Genomic DNA, 27,029 nt, shown 5'->3' on the forward strand with positions numbered 1-27,029 from the left:
TTTTCGATCAACAGATATCTACGGCATTGCTTCTTGTTCATTACTATCTGTTTGTGTTGCGTGACAGTGACGACAACATTACTGTCAACGTGCGTCGTTGCGTTGTTCAACGATATTAATTTAATATTAGAAAAACATATAAAAAATAAAATTTATACAAGCGGCGTTAAGACGCCAGTGGGTGTGTCATAATGAAGACTATGTATATAATTTTGGTGTTCGTCTTTTTACAAACAGGTAAAAAACAGAATGACTTACTTGCACGTACTACGTTGTACGTACTAGAAATCATATGCAGTTATCAATACTTATTATTAGTTGAAAATGAATTAACAAAATGGAGCACTAATAAATATTTAATGTAGTTTAACTCTCTGTAACACGATGTAACTTTAAAGTCACATATTTATGATTTGTACATTTTGAATATTATTTTATTTTCTTGCTATAGCAGAAAGTAAAATTTTGAAACATTCTTTCATTGTTTTATGGTATCCTTCTTCAGAACCTTGAGCATTGTATGCTCCCATTTTGTATTTTTTAAAATTACTTGAAGAAAGGATTATGAATTATACCACTTCTATAAGAACAGTTTCCACATGTAAAATTCTATTTTATATATATTGTGTGACTTAAACGTTACAGGTTGTTTTCTTTTAAATGTTGAAGATTCAATTGTTAAATTAAAGTTTGCTAATATTACGTTATATAAATTAGTTTCATCATGAGAAAAGAAAGTTAGGTGGTGGAGAATAAATAGTTTTAGAACTTTTTCCACATTGTAGTAACTTGATGTGATATTTATTCAAAGTCACTCAATGGATTACATTTCATGCATGTTTATGAGCTTAATATTTATTTACATTTAGAAGAAAGTTTGTTAACATTTTTTAGTTTATGGTCAACGTACACCAACAATATCTTACATTACTCAAGAACAAATTAAAGATATTGGAGGGACTGTAGAGTTTCGTTGCTCTGTTCAATATGCACAAGATTTCCCAGTTATATGGATAAAAATTAATAAAGATATGGCAAATGATCAGTTGCCTCTTTCACATGGTAGTTCTTTAATCATAACAGATACTAGATTTGCTCTTAAACACGATGAGGCTACATCTAGTTATATACTACAGGTGATTTTGTTTATAAAAGCAATATAAGCATGGCTCAAAATAATTAAAGGATTCATAAATACAGCTTAAATATAGTAACAATAGGCTATTATTTGTAGGAATGTTCAAAACACTTATAATAAAAGTGTTTTAATAAAGAAGCCTTTACATTAACTGATTCTTTAATTATTTTAAGCAATGTATGTAAATTCTAACTATTTTCTTCATTTGTATAAGTAACTAATATTAATATAATACTTATTTTAGGTAAAAGACATACAAGAAACTGATGCTGGATTTTATCAATGCAAAGTGCTAATATCTTTGAACAACTATGTAACTGCAAACGTTGAACTGCAAGTTCGTAGACCACCTATTATAAGTGATAATTCAACTCGATCTCTTGTTGTCAGCGAGGGACAACCTGTGCAACTAGAATGTTATGCAGGTGGATTTCCTGCACCCAGAATTTCATGGCGTAGAGAAAATAATGCTATTTTACCAACTGGTGGATCAATTTATCGGTAGGCAATTTATACATTCATAATTATATGTTTATTTGAGTTTTCTGTTTAAATGAAAATATTACAGTGGCAATACATTGAAGATCCCTGCAATTCGTAAAGAAGACCGTGGAACATATTACTGTGTTGCTGAAAATGGAGTAGGTCGTGGAGCTAGACGTAACATTAATGTTGAAGTTGAATTTGCACCTGTGATCAGTGCACCCAGACCACGACTTGGTCAAGCACTGCAGTATGATATGGATTTAGAATGTCATGTTGAAGCTTATCCTCCTCCAGCTATTACATGGTTTAAGGATAGTAATGTATTATCAAATAACCAGCACTACAGTATATCACATTTTGCAACTGCAGATCAGTATACTGATACAACAATCAGAGTAATAACAATTGAAAAGAAACAATATGGAGAATACGTTTGCAAAGCTGCTAATAAGTTAGGAACTGCAGAAACAAGAGTAGAATTATTTGGTATGTATTCTAAAACACATATAAATCCATATGTGTATATAATGCAAACCTAATTAATGTATAATACTTCATTTTTATAATTATAATGCTAATTATATAACGTTGTAGATAAATGTGTATATATTTATAGATTGTGCATGATAAAATTTGTGTATTTATATAAAGTTTAATTTGTTCTTTTTTTTTGCGCATTTATAAGCAACAATTTTATTATTGCTATTTTATTGATTTGTTGAGTTTCGTAGTTAGCATGTTCTAGATGTTCCTCGTTTTTTTTTGCGCAGAAACAACTGTCCCTGTGTGTCCACCAGCTTGTGGCCAAGCTCTTTATTATGGGGCTGGAGTAGAACGAGTTTCTTCAGGACTTTTGGTAGTCTTAGTTTTATTTATTACGGTTGTTATGAGGTATGTTGTTTTACAAATATTTTTTGCCGCTTTGTACTCCAAGTTTTATAGCCTATGTGGGTTACAGAATCGTCCTGTTTCGTTTCTAAATCAATATTGCTATTTTCAGAAATTTCTACGCCAAATATTAATTACCCTGGACTCCAGTGGGCAACGGCGAGTCGATGCAGTTCGTCCAAATGGTTGCTGATATTAATGTGGTTCATCATTTTTCATAAATATACATAATATTATATTATACATAAATAACTCTAGGGGCCTCATTTGTTTTAAACACTTTTTAGATAATTATTTTTGTAGTTATTTACAAACGAAATTGATTAATGATTAGCGAACATAACGAAATTATTAGGGGCCAGCAATATAATACACGTTGGCAAGGTACAAACTAACATTCCAGATAAAGTGCATAACTACGCATAGTGAAAAAAAGCAAAGTAATTTTACTAAGTACTAATAGTTCGATATACATATTTAGATATGTATATTGTATAATCTTTTTCATACATCAGTACAACTGATAAACACGAATGAAGTGGTTGATAATAATGTTACGAAATGTATTAATATTATATATAGGTATATAACAATGCAACCTTCCAGATATCTCTGGTGGCAGCTCAAAAGTGCAGCAATACATCGTAAATACTTGTTAATGCTCTATTAGAAGAATGCGAAATAATGATATTAATAATAATGATAACGACACTCTATAGCTGCCTTGTTATGTAAAGTTTGGCAAATGAGAAGAAAAAAATTAATATACATGTTAGTATCTCGATCAAGATACAAATCATGTCATTTGTTTTAGATCTAGATTAACGGTTGTATATTGTAGATGAAATTATTTATACGATCGTAATTAGAATATTTTATATCGTGTGTTATCAAGCGCATAGACTGCATACTCATAACAGGGATCTTTTGTCTTGTATTACCAAGACAAACTCATGGTACTATAAGCACGGAAGCGCGTAGAATCTCAAGTATGTAACATTTTGTATGACCTTTTTACGAGTTTGCAATTTTATATTTACCTCTAGATTAATATGGATTTTAATAAATGAAAATTTCAAGTACCAATCATCGTGATTTTTAGTACCTACTCAATTTCTCTTTCAGGATTATACGATTAAACGAGCCAATTAACATACGAATTGTACTTTATTTCATATTGACAATTGTTCAATACTTTCACTCTAATTTAAAAACAGCTTTACTGATATCTCCTCGCTTCAACGCCTCTAATGCTTCACGGTATTGAGACAAAAGGTAAACTTTAATACCCAGTTTCTCATAATTAAGGTATCTATCGCCCATAGCTTTTAATAAAGCCAATCCCTTGGGGAATGTGAATGGATTTATATTTACGCCTATAATGTTTAACTCCTTCATGTAAACCTGTTAAGAAAGGAAATCAAATTTTAAGCTATTCATATCCGGATGTTTGAAATACTTCAGCGATGATCTATTGCTGGATACATAGTGATTCAACTGCCTGGAATAATGACGTTATAATTATGAGTAACTTACCTGGAATGGTTCGATGGTCAATTTTGCATTGGGACTAGCGACTCCAAATACACAGAGACGACCACCGCGTCTTAACAAAGGAACAGCCGCTTCCATAGCCGGCCCTGAACCACTACAATCCACAACCAGGTCGAATCCTTCTTTTACTTCCTTCGGGCTCTTCACCTCATAGTCGAGATCTGAAATATTATTACTATTTGAAGCATGGTTTTCACGACATATAAAGTATAGTTATATGCTACATGTATCGCTACACTTTGTATATTATAACGCAGAACTTAGAGTTCGCAGGACCCGAGGCAAAAAGTAATGGGTACAGTTGCCTTTCGTTATATTGCCAAATTGATTCGTAGAAATAGGTACAAAGGTCCTTGCATACGTGAAAGCTTGTACATTTTTAAAAATTTTATAACTTTTTTTAGTTAGAAAATTTCTAAAATTTTGACTTTAAATTCAATATGTTTTATTACACACGTAGAATTTTAATTACCAAGTTTCGTCACCATATTTCGTCGCTTCTCTTGGGGCTCGCTGACCGTGACTGTTTTCCGGAGACCGTGCAAATGCAATAGACATGACCACAAAAGGCCGATTATTCCTGCGCCAATTACGAGCACATTAAGACCAACGTGGACGGGGTTAATTTTGTCCCATCCGTGGGCCAAACACGAGAGTGGTTCGGTGAGAGCTGCTTGATGCATTTGAATCCCATCGGGCAACACATGAACCTGGACGAAAACGATAAAAACAAAGAAAATATTAATGACGAGTAATTTACGAATTGTACCAAATAAATAACATTATTTGAATCCAATAAATATTACATAATCCAATTGAACCCAATAAATATTACATAATATGTATAGTCGCAATACTCTTCCGTGTAAGACATACGCAAAGCTGACTATGCTTAAATGTACATATTTACCAATGAAAATATATTTAAAATTTTTTATACATTTTTAACGATATGTAGATTAATTTGATTCTACGTGCATCTATCACAGAGTATATTTAAAGGATTAAGATAAAACATGATACGTCCATATCACATTACGGAATTGATTATTTCATGTAATCTTAGAACAGAGATAGAAACAAGGCGCATAAAAAGTTATCGTCAAACTTGAAAACACAAAGGTCTTAATAAACACGAGTCCAGCTATCAATAGAATACAATTTCAGAAAAGAAAGTTTACCCACGATATGGTGTACATAGATAATAATCTGAAAGTGTATTTAACCAAGGTCGAGTTGTTGAACCTTCGTGAATCTCTGACAGGTTTTTTTCGATACAGATTGGGAAATACAGACCTGGTTCTCTGGAACCACAGCGTGCGTGGACCATCCGCCATCTCTGTAGATTCCCACGGTATTGTTTATACCACCGGCGTCACAAAAATGATAATTTCCACCGTGACAGTAATCACAAGTATCGCATCCACTGTTGGGGTCGACTACCACTTTTTGACCAACTTTCAGACTTTTCACGGAGGATCCAACCGCGTCGACTGTTCCGGAAAACTCGTGGCCAAGGGTGAGAAGACCTGACCGCTTGCACGGGAACGATCCCTGAAACAAATTCCGTTTTCTATGATACATTTGAAATTTTGTGAATTTTAAAATGTTTGAAACACCGATTAAGATATTATCTCTGTATTCATACGATAAGAAACATAATGTTCTGTTAGGAAGGCATTAAACAACAATGCTTACATTTGCTTATCGCGGTTATGGCTTGATATTAAAGAACAAAAGGATTTTTTGTACGCCGGTGGTAATATTCCAATCTAAGAAAAGAAACGCGTGGTCGATTAAAATGCCTCTCGACCGATATCGTGTTTGGCGAATATTTGTCATTGGAAACATTGTATCACGAAACTATAGGCTTGAATGAAAATATTTCATATGTACATGTTAAGAAATTATGCAACGTTCACGTGGCCCAACCACACTGTTTGAAGTCACGTAACCTCGGATAAAGAGAAAAAGTTTCTGTATGAAACACGCGAGGAAAAAATGAGATTAAAAGCCCCCTTTCAGACCGATATTAGATACGAAAATTAAACAATGATACGAGCTCCGCGGGAATGGCAGTATGCACGTCATTAAAAATCATTGCGAAAGGCATGTTACAGATAAGGTGATTAATATGTGCGCTATTCGCAATGAATTTTTAGTTCTTCAAATATCTTTGTTGAATTTTGAATTCAATTCTTTTAAAATCTTCAAATTTTCAGATTCTGAAATATCTAGATTTTCAAACTTCTAATTCGTGAAAGTCTACAATTTTTAAATCCTTAAGTTCATAATTCTTCGAATCAAGGGATATCTTCAAATTTTTAAATTTTCAAGTTTAAACATTTTGAAATTCCAAAAATTCCGAACCCACTATTTTACAAATTCCAATTTTTTTTTATTTTACAAATCTCACATTTCTAAGTTCGAAAGTGTAATAAAGTATATTCCTAAACCAAAGAGTAGTCACTGATGAGTCCTCTGCGTCGCCATTTTGTAGCAGTAAGCACATCAACAATAACCGCGAAATAAAATTTTATTTATCCAAATGAAACATGCAACGAAATAAAATGTGTTTATTCTATCACTATCGTTAAGAAAAAGATTTTAGAATTCAGAAAATTTCATTGGCGCTTTTCACTCGATATCTTAACACTAAACTTACCGGTGTATAATGTACACTTATTTTGAAATTAAAAATGAAGTTAAAAATTAATGAACGAACGACGAAATATAAATTAGTACTCACACTTATTCTTTATCTTGATGAAAATCAATTCTGATTTTAAGAAATGTATTTTAACAAAATGTGTTCCTTATAATAAGAAACTTGTGGAGTGGTCATTTGACCGCTTTGGTAGTTTTAGTGTTAAGCACGTACTTGTTATACGTTAATCCAGAAGCGAATAAATTAAATCGTGAGGCTACGAATACATCAGTGACTCACTATAAGGCGATAATGAAGGAATATAAACGACCCACGTCTAGTATATGAAGATCAGTCCCGCAGATCCCGGAGTAGGCAACTCTAATTCGAACTTCGTTCGCTGCTGGCACAGGAAGTTCCGCTCTTGTTAACGCGAGCGTTTTCTTCGTCACGTCGAAGCTTAAAGATTCCATCGCGGTGGTGACGACAGTTGCTACTAAAGCCCGAATGCTTCTCTATCAAACATTTATATCCCGGTTACGACATTAATGTTTATATGTATTGGTGCCGTGCGCCGACAATAATCACGAAATATTCTCCCGAGCGAGTTTTCTGCCGCCCTCGAGCGCGACGCGATGGAAGGAGAGATCGAAGAAAATTCAAATATTTGGCGACAGATGGTCTGCGATAGTGCGATCGAATGACTGAGACGAGAATTTAGGTGCAACGTTTGTTTCACTGAAATGGCCTTACTCGATGGCTGATAATTTATATTACAATATTATGATTTATAATAGTACGCGATAATTTATAATAGTACAATATTGCTTCTCAATTTGAACGTAGTAAAATTTATTAATATGCAGACTTCGAAGTTTAGGAACTTGCGGGTTTGGGAATAATAATACACTGATACGTAGTCATTAATCTTTCATTAAATATTTTCGGTTCTAAAAAACATACATGTTTATCCTACCAAAAATAATAACAATAGTATGCTCAATTTTTTTATATTATACAAATTTATCTATATACAAATTTATTCAAAACGAGGTTGCATAATCATCAACATGTAAAAATTGTAAATACATAAAATGCAACAAATCTTAGTTTCAACAACAGTAACTTAGTTCTGTCGTATTTAACAAGACAAAACATACTGGGTGTTTTATACTTACACTACAATATAAGGAAAAGATGGAAGTTCAAGAATTTAGCGTTAAACCAGAGACAAGAAAAACTGCAAGCTGAAAAGCTTGAAAGCATTCGTCACAGGTATTAATTGTTCAGGTGAATTCTATACCTTCGAAGATGCTTGGTCTTACAAAATTTACTTAAAAAATCTTTTTCGAGGGATTACAATACAGTTAGGAGAACGAACACCCTCCAAGGATGCAACCTTTGAACGATATTGTGATTTGTAGTCTTCCTACCTGGTAAGATACCTGAACCACTCCAACAGAGGAGCTGTTCGAGCAGGTGTATACGCGATTCATGGTGTAAATTTCACTCGACAATCGACTTCGTTAACAGGCAAAGCCTCAAAAGCCTGGCTGACACTAATACCTTGAATGGGCCTGTAAAATTCAGGGACGTACAGACGTGATTGGTTGCCTTGTACAATTTCTCTGATTTTTTCAATATTGTTATCTTGCTATTTTTTAATCGTGCGATTTTGCTGTTTTGTAGTTTTGTAATTCTATAGTTTTGTAATTTTGCAATTTTGTAATTCTATAGTTTTGTAGTTCTGTAATTTTGTACTTTTGTAATTTCATCATCCTGCAATTTTGAAATATTAAGATCTCGTAATGTAATATTGTGATCTTGTAATCTTATTTATCGTATAAACATTGTATCTTTATGAGTTTGTGACCTTTATACATTCCCTATGATATGTGAAATAAGTTCGTTTTAAAAGTAACCAAATGTGTTTCAGAATCAAACTGATTTTAAATAGATAACCTCACAAACTATCATTGAAATTAATTTCAAATTTATTATAATAAATAATAAACATGAAACTTAATGTACACATTATTTCACCGTATTTCCAGTTGCATATCGTATCATTTTTCATTTTATTTACAAATAAATTTACCAGTGACGTTTGCGAATTTCGCAATCCTTGTTACATCCCTGTTACAAAGGTTCCGTATAATTTAGTGTACAACCGGATGGTTATAAATCTTGTAGTGGAAAGTGATCCCCAGGGATAAAGGGCATCGCGTTACAATGTAAACCCGCTGTCAGAGGTAACAGTTTGAAACTGAGACCCTTCGAAACCATCATTTTTGACGCCTTTCCTCGAATTGTTCGTTTAGAAATCCGTTCGGTGCAGGGACGCGAAAATTACCTGTATTCAAACTCGGAAAGAAAGAATTTCGCAAACTTTCCAATTGTAAAAGTTTGGGGCGTTGAAAATTGAGAATTCGTGTATTTGGAAAATTCGGGAGATTTGGAGAATTTATGGAATTTGCAGAACTCGTGAAATTTGAGAGATTTAGAGAATTTAGGGATTTAACCCTTTGCACTCCGAAAGTTTATTTTGCCATTTAAAATGTCTCCTCAGAGGGGATTGCAGAGGGTTAAAATTTGTAACTTGGAAACCTGAGAGTTTAACAATGATGGATTCATGAATTTGGAATATCAACTTAGCTAAAAAATTAGAAATCGAAAGATTTGAGATAACTCGATTTTCCATATTCAGAACCGAAAAAGTAAGTAGAAACTGTATCTACCCGCGCATGTCCGTATCTAAAGGAAGCCCACATAACAGATAACAATGTTTGTACACATACACGTACCTAATTATAATCTGCGAAGAGGTAACTCGTCGACGAAGTAAAGAGCTGTATAAGGATTAAGATAACGATGTTGTGACCGTATGAGGATCACGAAGTCGGAGTTTTTTGCAAGTCGTGCAACGCGTATGCGGAAAATTCATTCATAGCCGGTAGAATGGCTCGGGATGAACGAGCGTCCTTCGATTCACGAGAAATTTCGGGTCAACGGGACGGAGCTGGGATAGCTGGCTGTACCGGGAACCGGAAATGAGGTCGAGAATGACGTCATCGCGTTCAGTGGCGTTCATTCAACCCCTGGGAATAAACTAGGTCACCGGGCCAACTCACCCCTTCCCTTGATTGTGATCGTGGAAACGGTAACTCTGCTCGAGAACGCATGCATTCACCAGCTACCGATTCATGAGGATCGTCCAAATCGATTCACTAAAACCTATTTACATTGACGTCCATAAATATAACGCTGGAATTTAAATTCATGAGACTTGGTTCTTACTCTCGTATAATGTTTGCTGATTTCATTGCATAACTTGCTACAGTTTATGTGAAGTCTAATGTGTCTAATGTGATTGTAATTTCCAAATTGTCAGACCCTACATTTCTCAAATTCTTAAAACACATCTTCAAATTTCCAAAGTTCAACAATTTCTAAGTTTCTAAATTCCCAAGTCCTTAAATTTTTCAATTTATAGTCCCTAAATTTCTCAAATACTTAAATATCCTCATATTTCCAAACAAAGTTCAGTAATTTCTAAGTTTCTAATTTTCTAAGTTTCTAATTTTTTAAATTCCTAAATTTTCAGATCCCCAAATTTCCAAACAAAGTTAAATAATTTCTAAATTTCTAAATTGTTAGATCCCATATTTTCAAGCTTCCTAAAATAAAAAAATTCCTAACCTTCTAAATCACTATATCGTAAAATCTCAAAGTCCTCAAATTCCCAAACACAGTCAATAAATATTGTCTCGTAAATATTGTTACTCTAAAAGTTTTCAAGCTTAAAACACGTTCCCTAATCTACCGTAATTGACCTCGAATGTATCAAAAGAAGAGTCGAACTGGCTATTCCAACACCTGTTCTTTTGTTTCCGATTGAATCGTAGCTGACGCCTACACCTTCCTGTCTACCATTCTTTTTTCACTTCCGTTTCGCCAACATCTGCTTCTGCGATTTTTCTTCTCGCCGTTTAAACACCCTCGCGTGTCGAATCCTACACGAGTCCGAGATTGAGAACGTTTATTTTAGTTTGATCATTGTATTAACCTCTATAAACGAATGATCTCTGATGATTCTGTAAACACGGTTAACAGAAAAATAGTTACGTAAGTTATTAACACCAGCTTGGAACGCATTCGCGTGGTGCAAGTGATTTTCCGTCGTCGATAGATCCGTTATATAAATCTTTTGGTTCGTGCTGGTGATTTTGGTTATGTGGACTGAGGTTGGATTGGAGAGTTTGGAAAATAAAGTGAAAATTTCGGAATGTGAATTTTTGGGAATTTGGGGTTTTAGAAAATTGGGAAATTAGAATTTGGAATTTGGGAGTTTGGGAATTTTGGAATTTGGAAATTTAGGAGTTTGAGAGTTTGAGAGTTTGGGAGTTTGGGAATTTGGGAATTTGGGAATTTGGGAATTTGGGAATTTGGGAATTTGGAAATTTGGGAGTTTGGGAATTTGGGAGTTTGGGAGTTTGGGAATTTGGGAATTTGGGAATTTTGGAATTTGGAAATTTGGGAGTTTGGGAATTTTGGAATTTGGAAATTTGGGAGTTTGGGAATTTGGGAGTTTGGGAGTTTAGGAGTTTGGGAATTCGGGACTTTGGGAATTTGGGAATTTGGGAATTTGGGAATTTGGGAATTTGGGAATTTGGGAATTTGGGAATTTGGGAATTTGGGAATTTTGGAATTTGGAAATTTGGGAGTTTGGGAGTTTGGGAGTTTGGAAATTTGGAAATTTGGAAATTTGGGAGTTTAGGAGTTTGGAAATTTGGAAATTTGGAAATTTGGAAATTTGAGAATTTGGGAATTTTGGAATTTGATAAATTTAGTATTTAAAAATGCACTAACCCAAAAATATTTAACCCTACTGAAATACTAATAACTGCATGAACAAAGCATACCAACCAACCCTAAAACATTAGCAGTACATATTATCCGAAGTGTCCACAAAAAAGAAATAGCTCCAACTCATCTCTGGTCTCATAATTCTTCCTTCTAATGAGACTTTCAAAATTGCTTGTACAGGTTTTGAAAGCTCTCTAAAAGATTAATATTTAATACTTGTAACGAGTTGGCTACGACGTGTACATACACGTGTTAGTAAACGAGTGAAAGAGTGTTTCGAGCAATGTATCTGCAACGTGTGTACGTGAGTATACGTGCAAAAGAGCGAAACACCGGTTCGTCCATTGAAAATCTTCCTAAGCTGCTGTAAGCCGGAAATGAGTGACCTCTTTCCTTTCCTGTGGAAAAAGGGGTCCGAAGGACGAGGGTTGCAAGAATAGAAATCAAACTTCCTGGCTGTTTCTTGGAAGAAACGTTTCGACGCGTATCATCGTGAAATTTATTTTCAGCTTCTCGTCCGAAAGGAGACAAACATCATTGTGTCCTTGGAACGTTGCTACAGGAAAGAACGCTCACAATCTCTCTTAATTATTATTACTCGAGCAATGAAAGTATTACAATTGAAAAACGTAAAACAAAAATACAATGAAATAATAAAATTTCCATGTTGTGCTGACAAACAATGTAAAATGATACGCGTTGTTTATCCGTTTGTTGTTTTATGTAATTATCATAGTCGATAACGATGAAATCGTTCGTTATCCGTACATTAACTTTCGCAACGAAGATTATTAAGTTGATATTTTTGAGGCGAAATAATTATAGCTTCCGCTTATCAAGTCTTTGACGTTCGACGGTAATTCACGCGACACATTTGATACGATTATGATTATTTACAGATTATGGTTTTGGAGAAATTTGTAAAATTTTATTTCATTCAGAAAGTAACAAGATAGTACAGACGATAATTCATGAAATTAATTTATGTAGTCTCCTGTAAAATAACTGTAGTCTAATAATAATTAACTTCGTAATAAGGTAGATATACGTAAATCGATATACACAGGGAGTTAGAAGAAAGAAACAACACGATTACACAGTCACACCTATGTATATGATCGAAGAAAAGAATTTTTCATCAATAATTGTTCAAAAATACATATTGTCCCATGAGAACTGTTAGATAAACACATTTACGACGCTCAATAAATTTGACGTTGAAAGAATCTTGCACTTAAGCGCGAAGAAAACTCGTTTGCATGAATGCATACAACTGTATAATGTGCATGACCTTTCTGACTCAAAATAGCCTGCGAAAACATGCTGGAAAAATGATTAATCTCTCGTAGGCCGCATCGAAACGCGAAAGGAAGTGGAATTTCTCCACGACCCTAACAATTCTTTGACCCCAAAGCTTTGATCCCACGATAAACCTGTTAATCTCGCCGATACTCGTCCGAGCGATTAGAAACGATCGTGCCGTCTCGTACGAATAAGCTTCGCATGTATGTTCCTGTACAAGGCGATCATGTTTAGCGAGTCGAGACTCTATTTTTACGGCGTCCAAGGATGATGAAAGGGATGCATTATACGGGGATGACCCAGTTTCGAGGTGGCAGCACGAGGTGGCGGGTTCCTGGGTGAACCGTTCGTTGAATGGTCTCAGTCGACGTCACTATTCGCGAACTAGGTCGACATAGAATTTCCGTATCCCCCTGTTGTAGCGAACCACCCCTTCGTCAAAGCGGTAATTCTACGCGCCACCGGAACCGCACTCTAACCAAACATTCCCGCGAAATCGAATTATAGGGTTAGATACTTTTCTGGCTTCGGAAAATTATTCTTTTCTTCGTTTTAAAATCTTCATTGGTAAACACGAATATTGGCATTAATACGAAACTTAAGCTTTGCTGAAACTACCAACTTGGTGAAGCGTTGTTGACAGCCTCGTAGCGATTTAAATTATAAAGCGGGAAAAATTTATTGACGAATAGTAGGTTTTGTTAGATGACTTCTTATAGTTGCAAAAATAAAATGGATGTCGATACGAATTTTTAATTCTAAAGTAAATCTACAGCCAATTTGGTGAAACTGCGAGACTCATATCGATTTAGATTGTAAAATGAAAAAAAAGAGTTTGTTGATGAATTTATATTATAAAGCAGGAAAAATTTATCGACAGATAATAGGTTTCGTCGAATGATTTCTTACAGTCAAAGTAAAATAAAATTGATTTCAATTTAAAGTGAGTTTGCAGCTGAGTGCGAATCACTATTAGGCGTCGTGCAGTATTGTAGAACACACTAAATTATTTATCATTGAATAATAAGCTTCAAAAATAATAACGAGCTGTAAATTATCTATTGATGCAACAAAGAATATCGCTTATAACTCCTGTGATGATCTGTTCAATTTTTGAGTAAGACTGTAAACAGAAGTTGTTACAGTTTGTATATCTAAACGAAAACGTCCCGCATGAAAGATAGATAGCGCTCGATGTCAGATATTGCTAAAGACATTAGATCCTACAATTTGGAATCTTCCTTTCATAACTTGAATATTTGAACGTTTTTAAATTCGTGAATTCTGACTCTGAAGATATGAACTTGAAAATTTATAAGTTTGCAAGTGTGAAATAAATAATAAATTTTCAAACTTATAAACGTGTAAATTTGAGAACTTGTAATTTGAAAAATTTGTAAATTCCTAGAAAAAAATTCCAAAATTTCAAAATTACAAGCTTAAAAATTGAACAGCCTCTAAGTTTTAAAATAAAAATTAGAAAAATTCGAAAATCTGAAATTTAGAAAATTGAGAAGTCGAAAATGAACATTTAGAAAAATAAAACATTCGAAGAAATTTTGATCATTTCACACGAAGTTAAAAGCGAATCCTATTTTCCTGGCTTTCTCTAGGGTTAATCTTCTGGATTAGTATTTTCCTAGTTTTCAATGGAGAGCACCACGTCACAGGGGTGGCACAGGGGCAAATATGAACTGAAATCTCCGGGCTGACCTAGTTTAAAACCGATGACGTCGACTGGTCCATTCACCTCGTGTTTCTTTCAGAAACGACGCGGCTCGTTTCTCGTGAAAACTCGATAATGAACATCATAGTGTTCATTACGATGTGCCTCTCTGTAAAATCATTGTAATTCAATGTTAACTGCCACTTCCAATATTTCTCCTCTGCGTTCATTTCGAAAATGATACAAAATTCGGTATCGTTCATTTTATAATACACAAGTGTGTTTTCGAGAACATAAAGCGTGTTGGATTAATTTGTATGTTCAAGGTTAACTTGAAGTTACTTGCATAAAAAATCCCACCGTATGAGTAAAACAGTAATGTAATAATGTAGAACATGGTGAAATAGTAGAATAATTAAATAGTTGAATTCTAAGATAAAATTGTACATTATTAGAATAAATACATTATGCAATATTGCATGCTAAAATGACAGCATAATACTTGAATGAAAAATTAAAGCAAACTTTGCACATTACTCGATGTTCGCTTTAGCGTGCAGTCAAAGAAAAAACCTTTAAATGTGAAAACACCTCGTTTCTCGACTAGTTCTATCGTTTATCAAAACGAAATACAGCAAGAAAGAACGGATGCAGCATGACCTATTTCAAGACCAGAGATGTCGACGAGTTCATTCATGTCGGAATTCTTTTATAAACGTGGAAGCTTTGAAACGTTTCGCGTGACAACGGATCTCGTGAAAGGACTTTATGCACAGTTCTAAACAAACCGATCGGTAAGTCGAAGCTTCAAATGACGTACATATGCTTGTACATATGTATTTATTATCTGTCCGCGACTTCCGTGTTAGCTTCGTTAATTTCAAAACAGTGCAAATACGTTTGTCGTGTACAGTAATGGACGTGCATTTGTAAACACTGATGGATGCCATTGGTCAATTCGGGAATTTCATATTTACTGAGTAACAAGTGATTTTTAAAATCCAAAGTTCTACGTTAATAGATTATATCAAATTATTATATTATAAAACTTGTTAATTTTTATACTTTCAGATTCAGGTTCCTAGATTTCTAAATCAGCAAATTGCTAGAAATCTTCATTGGGAATTGATAATTGGAAAATTTGGGAAATTAGAAAATTGGAAAGCTGAAAATTAATAATTGGAAAATTCAGAGAATTAGAAAGCTGAGAATTGATAAGTGGAAAATTTAGAAAATATGGGAAATTGGAAAGCTGAGAATTGATAATTGGAAAATTTAGAAAATTGGAAAATTAGAAGGCTGAGAATTAATAACTGGAAAATTTATAAAATTATGAAGTTGAAAACAGATAATTGGAAAATTGGGAAATTGACTTCCAAATTCTTCCACGACCACTTTCATCATTGATCCATACTTTATAATCTAACAATTTCCGTGATATATAAAAATAAAATTGTAAACAATAGCCGCGATTAAATTTCATCGAAATTGATACAAGCTCTAATAGAACGGTTGTGCGATCTATCTCCGCAACTTTCCCGCTGTAATCACGGGATCTTTTAAGAAATTATCGGCCCATCTCGCTTGGTACGTTGATCCGATATTGGTTTCAGTGACCTTTTCGCTTCTTTATGAATCCATGACAGCAATTTAATTTCCATACGTTTCTACGTGTATATCTTTCGCAAACGCAATGAAAATGTTATATCGCCATACGGAAGAATTATTTGCTGCAATATGCGTGTCGTATCAATCGAGTTTGAAACGGTAATGATTGTCGTTTAATCGTATCGGACGTAGATTTCCATTTACCGCGAACGATATTGCTTTTCCAGAAGTAGAACGTCACTCTCCAGGAATATTAAAAACGATATTCTTGATGGAATACTATTGGGAAATCTTTGGATCTGAAAATTTTTAAGTTTGGAATACAGGGATTTAGGAATTTATGGATCTGCTCATTTGAGAATTTGCTGATTTGGTACCAGAGGAAACTTCAAAATTTAGAGGTTCGAGAATTTAGTATTTAGAGAATTAAGTTTTTGAAAATTCGACAGGTTGAGAATTCGGGGATATATCTCAGGAAATTGAAGTTCAAAAATTTAGTACTTCAGGACTTAGAAGTTGTGGAATCAATACTGGTAAACTAGGATATTGGAGAATTTGAGAATCTGATTTAATATGCGGAGAGTTCGATATTCGAGAATTTGATAAATTGAGAATTTAGAAGTGGGTTTACAAACGTGATATAAACTGAGAATGTACAAATGTGATACTTGCATGATTGATACGTGAAAAGTTAAAATTTGGTGGTTTGAAAATAAAAAATTGAAAGGCAATTGAAATAAATAATAATTATCGACAATACGGTATAACATTACATAATGACTGTAAGAATGTTAGAACGTTGAAAATATATATCGTGTAAGATCAACAGCAGTGCTATTTATACCAAATAGCATATCTCGCATGGTACGAGGAAATCTTTTCTTGTATTTCTTGAAAGCATCAGGGCGGTGTTTCCTCTGAATTTACACGGTCAGTACAAAGAGAGTCTGTCGTTAAGTCGATATCGAAGCCAAGGCACTTCCGTAATGCTGCGAAACGGAAAGACGAGGCGGGTAGGAGCGCAGTGGATGAAGGGGGTGGTGGTGGTTGAAAAGCGGTCCTCTAGAATCGTTCGTTCCTCGAGCTTGTAATTACCAGGCAGGGTTGTTGCTAGGGGCAAGAGAACGTTGCCGAGGCAGAGAAATAAAAGGGCGACGATAAATTTCCAGCGATGAGAAATAAACGTCGAGGTCGCGAACGGGCCTCTCTTCTCTTTCCTTTTTTTCCTCTTTGCTTCACTCTGTCGTTCTTGTTTCCTTTCGTCGATAAATTTCCCTTCCTTCTCTTCTCCCGTGGGATTGTCCTAGCTCGTTCCTCGCGTAGATCACGTAGATTCCTCGTCGAGGAGCAAAGATGAAAAGAAACACGGGACTCGGTATGTCGCTCGAACGTGCGAAGAGCAACGGAACCGTTCGGTGAACTGGATTCACCCTTGCCGTCTCGTGTGAAATGAAACCTTTCTGCGAAATATGTACCGTGAGACATATTGCGAGCGGAGACGAAATTCGTGATGGATACGGGGAGTCGAAGATGAATTCGCGAATCAGGGCGTCTACTAAAGGCAGGGAGAATTGTGTGCAATGCGTAGTTTTCTACACCAGAGATTTTACTGTTTGTAGAATTTTATTTTCAAAGACTTTTGATAGGAATTTATAAAATTCTCAAGTTATCCAATTTACAAATTAACACATTCATGAATTCTACAATCTTCGAGTCTGTAAAGAAATAATTCTTTTCACGGTGCTGATCAACAGATACAAATAAAAAAAATAACATGTCTAAATACATATGTATTTTTAAACTCGTTAATATCGTAGCAAAAAGATATATCGTCCTATGCAATAATTCACCCAAATTATCAAGTATGTACTTGACAGTAAACTGACGCGAAAGCATCAATGTTCGTTTATACAATTAAAGAAAATTGTGGTGGTCAATAGAGGGAACAAATTTGTTCAACTAACTAGGAAACATAGGGGCAAATTCTCGGTATAAAAATGTTCGTACGTTAAAAAATGTTTAATCATCTACGTGCGGTAATGAGTTCGTTTACCTTATTCCGAGGAACGCAAACTCGTGTTCCAGAATTTGGTCTCGCTTGCCACGAAATTTCTCGCGTCTCGAATGAATTTCCCGTTCGCTATGAATTGGCAGAGAGAGAGAACACGAGTTTCCAACGCGACGAGATATCGGCGGGACGATAGACGAAAAGGTTAGCGAAAAGAGGAGAGAGAATCGGTACAGGGGATAGAAAGAGAGGTTAAAGCATGAACGAAAAGCGGAAGCGACGGAGCCGCTCAATGAAAGAGCTCTACCCCTGGCAGCGGATGCGAATGGGCAACCGGCCCATTGAAGATACCTCGGATATTCGCAATGCGTATGCGCAGGGTTGACGTTTCTCTTTATCGAGCAACCGATTCTGGCATCTCGCTTTTTCTCCTTTCCTCTGTCTTTTTCCCTTCCCTCTTACTCCCTGCTATCATTCCTTCCTTCCTTCCTACCTTCCTCTCTCATCGTTTACCTCCACATAGCTGTACCACCAACGCGGACCGAAGAATGTTTATTTTCATCGTAAGCCCATATTTTACTCTTTTTCCGAGGAAAATACTCCATTTCCACGCGATTGTTCGTTGCATCAGGTAATTTCTATGGGATGTTGTGTACACTCTTGCTTCCGGTGATGAAACCCAAGTGACCAGACTGCTCTTCAACGATGAGTCGCCAGCTAATAATAAAGGCAGTAGGATGGTCCCAGTTTCAATTTGTTTCATAAAATATTTCTTTTACCACAAAAACTAGCATATAATCCTAATCTACCCTTAAAATCGAACTACAATATAATTCTGATTAATAATTAAATTTAGATCTAAAACGTAACTGTTCAGAGCAGACATCAGTACAGATTATCGAGTCGATTGAAGAACATCCTATTTCGTTGAAAAGCAGAAAATCGTTCGTACACGGTTCGTTAGCAGTTAGTTAATTATTTACTAATTATAAACGTTCACCGACGTCGATGATGTTACATCGTAGGTGGAGTAGTTTAATGAACGACGTCTTCTGGTGGACGTGGGTGGACTTCCGTTTCACTTTGAGAACGTAACACGTGTTCCGGGGTAAAGCTCATAATTGCTCTGAATAAAATTGTAAACGGTGAATCATCGGCCTCTGTCTACGAGTGGAAGAAAGTAAACTAGCTAATAGCGTAATCATTATTTACGAAAGTACACGCGTCCCGTTACCGTTACTCAACACTACGAATTCTGCCTCGAACGCTATTTTTACGCTGCCCGTTTTTCCGACCTCCTTTTCCTCGATATATTTTTCCGTTCGCTTTAAAAACTCTCGCGTCTCTGTTCATTTTTATTCGCCACGTAAATTTCGAAGAATCTGCTTCGTTTCGTGCAGAGAAAATTACCGCCACTGTTACGCGTTTCCGGGAAGACATAAATTAGATTTTAAATGTTCGTTGCCGCGTTTACCACAACATTCAATTATTCCGTTTATCGCAATGCAAAATTACAACGGTGAAATTCTTCGAAGACTCCTATTAACGTACAAAATTTTTCTTCGTGTATTTTTCTATTATTTGTGTTCGCGGAACACACTAGGAAAACCCAAGAGCCTGTACATTTTTTATCGCAATGTCAGTTCGCTTTCAAGCAACATGATTTCGTATCCTGGACGTTATTAATTAATTTACTTGAAACAAACTTAATTCTTAGGTAACATTGTAACTTTGTTCTATTCTTTAAAGCACCGTAATAATAACGGTGCTACAGACATGGGAGAATAAGAACAATATGCTTCTTTTAAAGAATTTTGCTCTTATTACGATGCGTATTATGATGCAACGCACTTTAAATTTCAAATTTTGAACTTGCTGCTCTCGCAACTACGAGGAAGTTTAATCCTCCTTGATTCATTGAAAAAAGAATAATCTGCCGCATAATAACTTCTATTTAGAGGTTTGATGTGAATAATTTTTATATTTTGCATCCTATCGTAACCCATCATCAGCGAAGGATAGATCAAATGACTTAGTAATTTGAAAATTTACGAAATCAAGGAAGTTAAATTTTGAATGTGTAAATTTAAAAACCTTTAAACTTAAGAGCTTGAAAAATTTAAATTTTAGAATATATTGGGTTGTCCGGAAAGTTCGTGTCGATTTTGAGGGGAATTGAAACGCAACTCATTTAAATTTGGTACACATTTATTAAATTCTATAGGTGCCATTCTGTTCTATAACCTTTCTCCATCTTTTATGCAACTTGAGAAGTCCTTCCAGAACGTCTCCGGACAACCTAATATTTTATTACTTAGCACACGTAACAATACAATGTGCGGCGACAGCGCGTGACAATAAAGCAGTCGTCTCTAGTATGCCTAAAATTCCACGGCAATATACCGAGAATTTACGGTATCTTAACTATCGCACCTTTCCACAGAAAAATACCGAACGATCGATACATTTTGTCACGTTTGTTCCTTTCGCCCGAATCACCGATGATTTATGCACGGGAGGAAACGGACGGTCGTTACGAGGGATTCCGGCAGAGATATTTCTTTCCGAAACACGTGTCTCGTCTTTTCTTTTAACACGGCTCGCCGATGCGTGATTCCTGTCTCTCACGTTCGTCCTAAAAAGAGTTACGCTTACGGTTCTCACGAGGGTAAATCTGTCTCACGAATGACGATTGCTCGATTGGACCGGCGCTTCTCACGCACCTTAATTATTATTTTCTCACAGATTTTATCGAGTGTTGCACTTATTCGTGACTCAGAGCTTGTCTCGTTTACTTGAGAAACAAGTGACGCAAATACCGAGAGACAGTGTATACACTTACTTAACGCGTGTTTTCTTTGACTCGTCTTCTTCGGCCGTTTCCTCTAACTTACGTGCCTAAGTAAGGCTTGAGGAGGAAGCCTGCAATTTACACTGGTGATCAAAATTATAAGTTCGCTTCGTTTATAGCTGGCAGACACTATTACTTTTTTGCGATGTCACGAGAATGCGAGAAATCTCGCAATTTCTACGTTTACAAATTATTGCACTGTTCATGGAATAATTTAGCACGTCGGATGAAACTGTGACTAGCTTAAAAATCATTTATCTAGTTACTGATTGCGACAGTTATTATTAATAATCAATTGCTACTCCTTCGCAATGAATTTATTGAAGAAGGTAAATGCACTGTTCATAAAAGTGGACCAACTAAAAATGAAGACCAACTTATAATTTTGCAATGGATCTGGTCGATTAATCTCGTCTGAAATTATCGCAGACATTGCTACAAAATATATTAAATCTCTAGGAAACATTTGAACTGTCTTGGTATTTCAGGTATCTTGTAAATCAGGACCGATTTCCGGTGACATTCAAACGATCTCAGCGCTGGTTCCGAAAATGTTAAAATTCAGTAGGAAAATTGAACCGAGGGAGACGATGTTATAATAAACTCAGTTATCCAAAGCTCCAAGTTAATGAAAGAATTCATCGAATGATCAGATCATTCGGCATTTTAGACTTGAAAAAGCAGGTATCATGGACACGTGTAAGCTGTTACGTTTAATTCTTAGCGTTTATCTGTACGAGTGCGATTTGATGGAGGGAGGATCACGTTATAATTAGCTTGGTTATCCGACGCCTCGCTTCACATCGATGAAATTGTATTCACTCTCCGTTGAAGGCACACGGAATTGTTATTCTACTGTTCAGTACGAATTAAAGGATCGGTAACAAGTTCGCTATCGGTTAACTGGCAAGAATGGATGTTCGTTAAGATACCCAACACCTCTACAGGTAAGAGGAAACGCAAATTCGTTTCCGGCCGGCAACGTGAAGCACCAAAACTGTTTCCTTCCCTCGAACGTCCCGAAACGGGTACAAAGATACAATACGAGACCTAGCGGAAGCTACGACCTAGGGGTCCTAAGAGGAAAACCGGATGGATCTTTAAACGGCGATTCGAAGAAACGAACCCTCGTTGAGAAATTTCTTAGGCGGCTTCTTCGGATTCTATGGATACTATCCTTTGCGAAAACCGTACCTTTTCATTCCAGTCTTCTTCGAACCGAAAATCAACGTTTCGACCGTTGAAATTGTTCGTAATGCGTACAAAAGATTGTGGTACATTTTCAAATTTTTATGGAAAATATGTGTTTAGAAAAGGATAAAAATAAAATATAGGACGATTAAATGTATAGCTGTACTTTGAAGGTTGACAAATTTTTAGCAATTTTATTATTTTTTGTTCTATTCTATTTTCCTGTTATGTTATTTTATCAGTTCACTATTTTCTTGTTTCATTAATTTGCTATTCTATCACGTCTCAGACGTCATTGCAAGGATTACTCTTATTTTACTATTCCACGTATTTGAGCTACGATGCTATTCTAATATTAAAATATAGGAGGTAAAACCGTCGCATAGAAAATATGAGAAACATCGCGAAGTAAGAAAGAAAGTCAAAAACGCCACGCGGTAACAGCTGACTGGTCAAAGCCGTTACCCACGTTTACGTGGAGCGCGTCGACCTGAAGTGTGTGCATATGTGAGGGGATAATTGTTGACGAAACATGCGGAGCGAGTATGTCACGAAATGGTCGCGGTTTCAATGAACATCGGAAACTCGCGAAACATATTAACCCTTTGCGCTCGAGAGGCGCCTCTTAAAGCATTATAATAGTGCTTATGTGATGTATAAACATAGTGAAATAGACAATAGTGGAAATTATTAGTAGAGAAATAATAATTTCAAAAGAAGTCATTTAACATTTTAATTAATATTTTAAAGTTGCTGTTTGCAAACAGTAAAATTATCTTCGAGTGCAAAGGGTTAAAATCAAGATGGAGAATGTTCGAGCGCAGTGTACATAAAAGGACGCAGCCGCGAGAGAGCGATTAGAGAGTTTAGCGAGTTACGATTACGACTTACGGACTACGAATTGATTATTTCTCCTGTGTATTTTGTATCTATTGTACGTGTACGTCGTATCTTGTAATTTTTTCTATGCACTCTATATAAAGGGTTATTTCTTACAATTCTAATTAGTTAGTTCCTACAATGATATTATAGCCTTCTATTAACTTGATTGTACAGTTGATGAGTGGAAATAAACAAGACTGTATCAAAACAAAGAATTTCCTGTTTACTAACATATTTACAAAATATATGAAACTTGTTGCTTATTATTTTTCTACTATTTCACTCTTTCATCATTTTACTCTACTCTTCGTATATTGAACCTGGAACCATTTTTACCTAATAAAACAAATAATTTCTCACATTTTTCCTGAAAAAAAGTGTCACGTTTGAAATACACACGCGATACGTAAAATTGAACCGCAGATAAGGGAGCCGATAATCTTCTGGTATCGCGACAGATAAAAGAATGGCGTCGTTTCCGGTGTTCGTTATCGAAAACGCACACGGTTCGGAACGTAAAAGCGAAAGATTTCTATTCTCGGTTGGACGCGCGGATACGGTACTCCCGTTTCTCCAAGTGAAACGTAGACAATCTCCTTTCCGTTCGTTTTGCAATTATGCATTCCGAGCAGCGCGCGCTCCGATTAATCATCGATTATTCTTCGCCTAACGCATGGATTTATACAACAGCACAGTCGCGTCGTTGTACGCCGAAGGACGTTGTTCCGTCCCGTAATGCGATCGGAAACCGGACGTGACGTATATATCATTCATGACGATACTAAGGAAACGTCTGTATTATGTATTTCTGAACGTCGGGATCGAGTTTTATTACAGAAATGCCATTTCCCAAGTTCGTTGTTACTGATGATAGGAAATTTCCTTGATACGTAATCCCTTAAATTTTTGTCACACATGTATGCGTGCCTTTTAATATGTGTACAAGTACTTTTTAGTATGCAACGAACAAGTAAAGTTTTTAATACATGACGTACGAGTAAAACATATGTTTATTTTACATAATAAACAAGAAAAGTACACGTATGTTTTTAATACACAACGAACGAGTGAGGTATACATACATTATTTAATAGACAAGGAATAGACAGAAGCAGAATAGTTTTACTTTGAATTAAACTTGAGGTTTTGGAGAGGTCCGAATAATTAGTGTCTTTATTGTTGAAAATGTTACGAAACAACTTTCGATTCGTGATAAAAATTTGAAAGAAACCTTTTGTATATTTAAATAAACTGCACACGATGTTCCACATAAGTTATAGTTTAAAAGTTGTAAATAAAATGTTAAAGTATAAAGTGCACTTGAACGATAATTATAAAGTTATGAGTGCTATAAAGTATAATATTAAAAATTTGAAATAAGAGTTTCAGAGAAGTAGAAATTTTAAGTTTGGAGAACACAAACTCAGAAAGAATCATGCATTCTTCGAGAGAATCTTTGGTATGAGGAAGTTCCCATAACGAATCCCATACGTCATGATCATAATCTTTCAGACAAAAATCAAATTTTCCCATTTAATTTAAAAAAATAATAACATACGATATCACGAGTGGTATGCGTGATCTGAAATTATTTTATAAAAAGGAAGCGATCCACGATTGTTAATTGAGTACTGGTAGCGAACGTGTGAAAGTTAAGAGAACAATTCAGTTTTTGTTGGTATATTAAGTGGGCGAATATTTTTCGAAGCTAACCGCATTTCGACCGAGCTACGTTGTTTGCCAAACTCGTCAGCCATTAATTATGAAAGTTTCTCGACCCGATACGGTTTTACGAGTACCGAGAGCGAGCTGAAAACCAGTTCAGATGTTGTACAATGATTAGAACTAATTAAATATTACTCGTGCTTTTAATATTGTACATTTTTATTCGACGAGAGAAATCGCGATGAATTTACGCGTGCGTTACGTATTTTTCTTTTTAACGAAGATATGTTATTAAGTAAACGAAAGCATACAGTCTTTCCAACCTTCATTCATACATTCATTTAGAATGTTATTTATGATAGAGTACGTTCTGTAATTACCACGTTCTTTCTTATCTTTCACAACTTCAACTTCTTTTTAAAATTCATTTTTCAAAAGGAAACGAGTACTCTACGTTACATAACATTTACTTTACAAATGATTTAGTTCACGATTTCTAATTTCTGCATTCCGCGGAAAATCAATTTTATAATCACAGAAGATATTATCGCCCAAACATTGAGAAATATGAAAAGGATCAATAAAGTAGGCATCGAACTAAAATTATTAATATTAATTTTCAACGAGCTACGGAAAACGCAGGTTTCGAGTTAAACAATTCCGCGTCGCAGTCGAAATGTATCAAATGTTCATGAAAAAGCGAAAAGTCGACTCTGTCTCGTGCTGACTAAAACCATTCCATAAAAATTCAGCTAAATGCAGGTCGGTTGCATGATCACGGATATATTTCTGGAAATGAATAGAAAAAACACCGGTATGGAACAAGATTTATTAAAAACGTTCAAAATCTTCCACAAGGACAGCTTCGGAAAACATTTTTACTGCGCAAACAAACAGCCGGCTGGAGCCGGATTCAAACGGAACTGGAACAGAATTTCGTTGTTTAATTCTCTCGTTACTTACAATACAGTTGGCTGTATTCGCTCGGGGAAATTCACAAATTTTTTTACGGCGGGAACATTTGGGATTTTGGGGATTTCGAGATTTTAGGAATTTGGAATTTTAGAGATTTCAGGGATTTTGAGGATTTTTGGATTTTAGGGATTTTGGGGATTTGGGGAATTTTGAGGATTTTTGGGGATTTTAGGGATTTGGAATTTTAGAGATTTCAGGGATTTTTGGGATTGTGAGGATTTTGGTATTTTAGAGATTTTTGGGGATTTGGAATTTTAGAGATTTCAGGGATTTTGGAGATTTTGATTTTTGGATTTTTGGGGATTTTAGAGATTTTAGAGATTTCAGGGATTTGGGGGATTTGGGGGATTTTGAGGATTTTACGGATTTTAGAGATTTGGAGATTTTAGGAACTTTGGGGATTTTAAGAATTTGGGATTTTGGGATTTAAGGATTTGGGGATTCAGGATTTTGAGATTCGAGATTTTGGGATTTGGGTTTCTGGAATTTTGAGATTCGGGTTCTGGAATTCAGGATTCTGTTATTCAAAATTCAGAATTTTGGGATTTAGGATTTTAGGGTTTAGGAATTTAAAATTTAGAATATCAAGATTTGGAGATTTAGAACTTTGGTATTCAGAACCGTAAGTGCGTCAAAATACTGTAAGGGGTTAAGGGTTTCGATATTCGGAATATTGTAATTCAAGTTTTTAAGGTTTGCGATTTGGAATTTTTAATATAGAAATTTGTAACTTCAAGAACCTAGGTACTTGAAGAATTTGGGAACTTAGTAATTCAACAATATTTAGGAACTTAGTAATTCAACAATATTTCAAATTTTAACTCAAGGTTTTAAAGCAAACCAAATTGTTGCTATCTGAAGGTTACTGCATTTTAAAATATACGTATACTGTCTGTCTTTACTGATCGAAATCAAATACATACAAATCTTTCAAAGATACAAAATCGATTTCCAAGGAAGGAAAGTTACCTGAATAAATTTCAATGGTAATTCAGTTTTCCGGCTAGAAGCACTGTTTTCCTGGTAGCAACAATTACGAAACATCCTGTATTATTCAAGGTACTTACAATTTCAGGAGCATGCTTCGACGCGTGCGAGTGAAATCCGCTCGAAAAGCTTGATGAACCTTGACCTTCGTGAAAGAGATCTTTCGCGGAATCACGAAGGTCATCCGTTGCTATCTGTTACGGCCGGAAGCGGATGTGACGCGGTCGCGGATCGTTTAATGTATCCAGGGAAAAAGAAAACATCGGGATTTCGTCGTTGATCCGAGTATAATGGAGCGTTCATCACCGCCTACAG

The 27,029-nt window shown here is 35.4% G+C and overlaps 2 protein-coding genes across 4 annotated transcripts in view; one reads left to right on the top strand and one right to left on the bottom strand.

The window, feature by feature from the left end:
* The first annotated feature begins 22 nt into the window (after nucleotides 1-22).
* Nucleotides 23-3,598, top strand: Lac (septate junction protein lachesin). The gene is made up of 6 exons (XM_003708194.3): nucleotides 23-237; nucleotides 895-1,136; nucleotides 1,383-1,639; nucleotides 1,707-2,110; nucleotides 2,395-2,515; nucleotides 2,625-3,598. Exons 1-6 carry the CDS (start codon nucleotides 192-194, stop codon nucleotides 2,644-2,646), a joined length of 1,092 nt encoding a protein of 363 aa, XP_003708242.1. The 5' UTR covers nucleotides 23-191; the 3' UTR covers nucleotides 2,647-3,598.
* Nucleotides 3,599-3,660: 62 nt separating this feature from the next.
* LOC100884013 (D-altritol 5-dehydrogenase) overlaps nucleotides 3,661-27,029 on the bottom strand; it is a 42,089-nt gene continuing 18,720 nt past the window's right edge. The window contains exons 1-5 of one of the 3 annotated variants that reach the window (XM_003708195.3): nucleotides 7,049-7,234; nucleotides 5,363-5,620; nucleotides 4,539-4,776; nucleotides 4,049-4,227; nucleotides 3,661-3,916 (exon numbers count right to left, since the gene is read on the bottom strand). In XM_003708195.3, coding sequence (XP_003708243.2) covers nucleotides 3,710-3,916; nucleotides 4,049-4,227; nucleotides 4,539-4,776; nucleotides 5,363-5,620; nucleotides 7,049-7,186 — 1,020 coding nt within the window. In that variant the 5' untranslated portion in view covers nucleotides 7,187-7,234 and the 3' untranslated portion in view covers nucleotides 3,661-3,709. Of the gene's footprint in view, nucleotides 3,917-4,048; nucleotides 4,228-4,538; nucleotides 4,777-5,362; nucleotides 5,621-7,048; nucleotides 7,237-27,029 lie in introns of those variants that run through there. The other 2 variants (XM_012297044.2, XM_076534073.1) reach the window with 2 other exon arrangements.

Source organism: Megachile rotundata, chromosome 1, assembly GCF_050947335.1.
Source record: "Megachile rotundata isolate GNS110a chromosome 1, iyMegRotu1, whole genome shotgun sequence".
In the NCBI taxonomy this organism is placed as follows: domain Eukaryota; kingdom Metazoa; phylum Arthropoda; class Insecta; order Hymenoptera; family Megachilidae; genus Megachile; species Megachile rotundata.

Coding starts and splice junctions, on each gene's coding strand:
- Lac (XM_003708194.3), top strand. CDS start 192: ATGAAGACTATGTATATAATTTTGGTGTTCGTCTTTTTACAAACAG. Junction 238..894: donor GTTCGTCTTTTTACAAACAG/GTAAAAAACAGA, acceptor AACATTTTTTAG/TTTATGGTCAACGTACACCA. Junction 1,137..1,382: donor CATCTAGTTATATACTACAG/GTGATTTTGTTT, acceptor TACTTATTTTAG/GTAAAAGACATACAAGAAAC.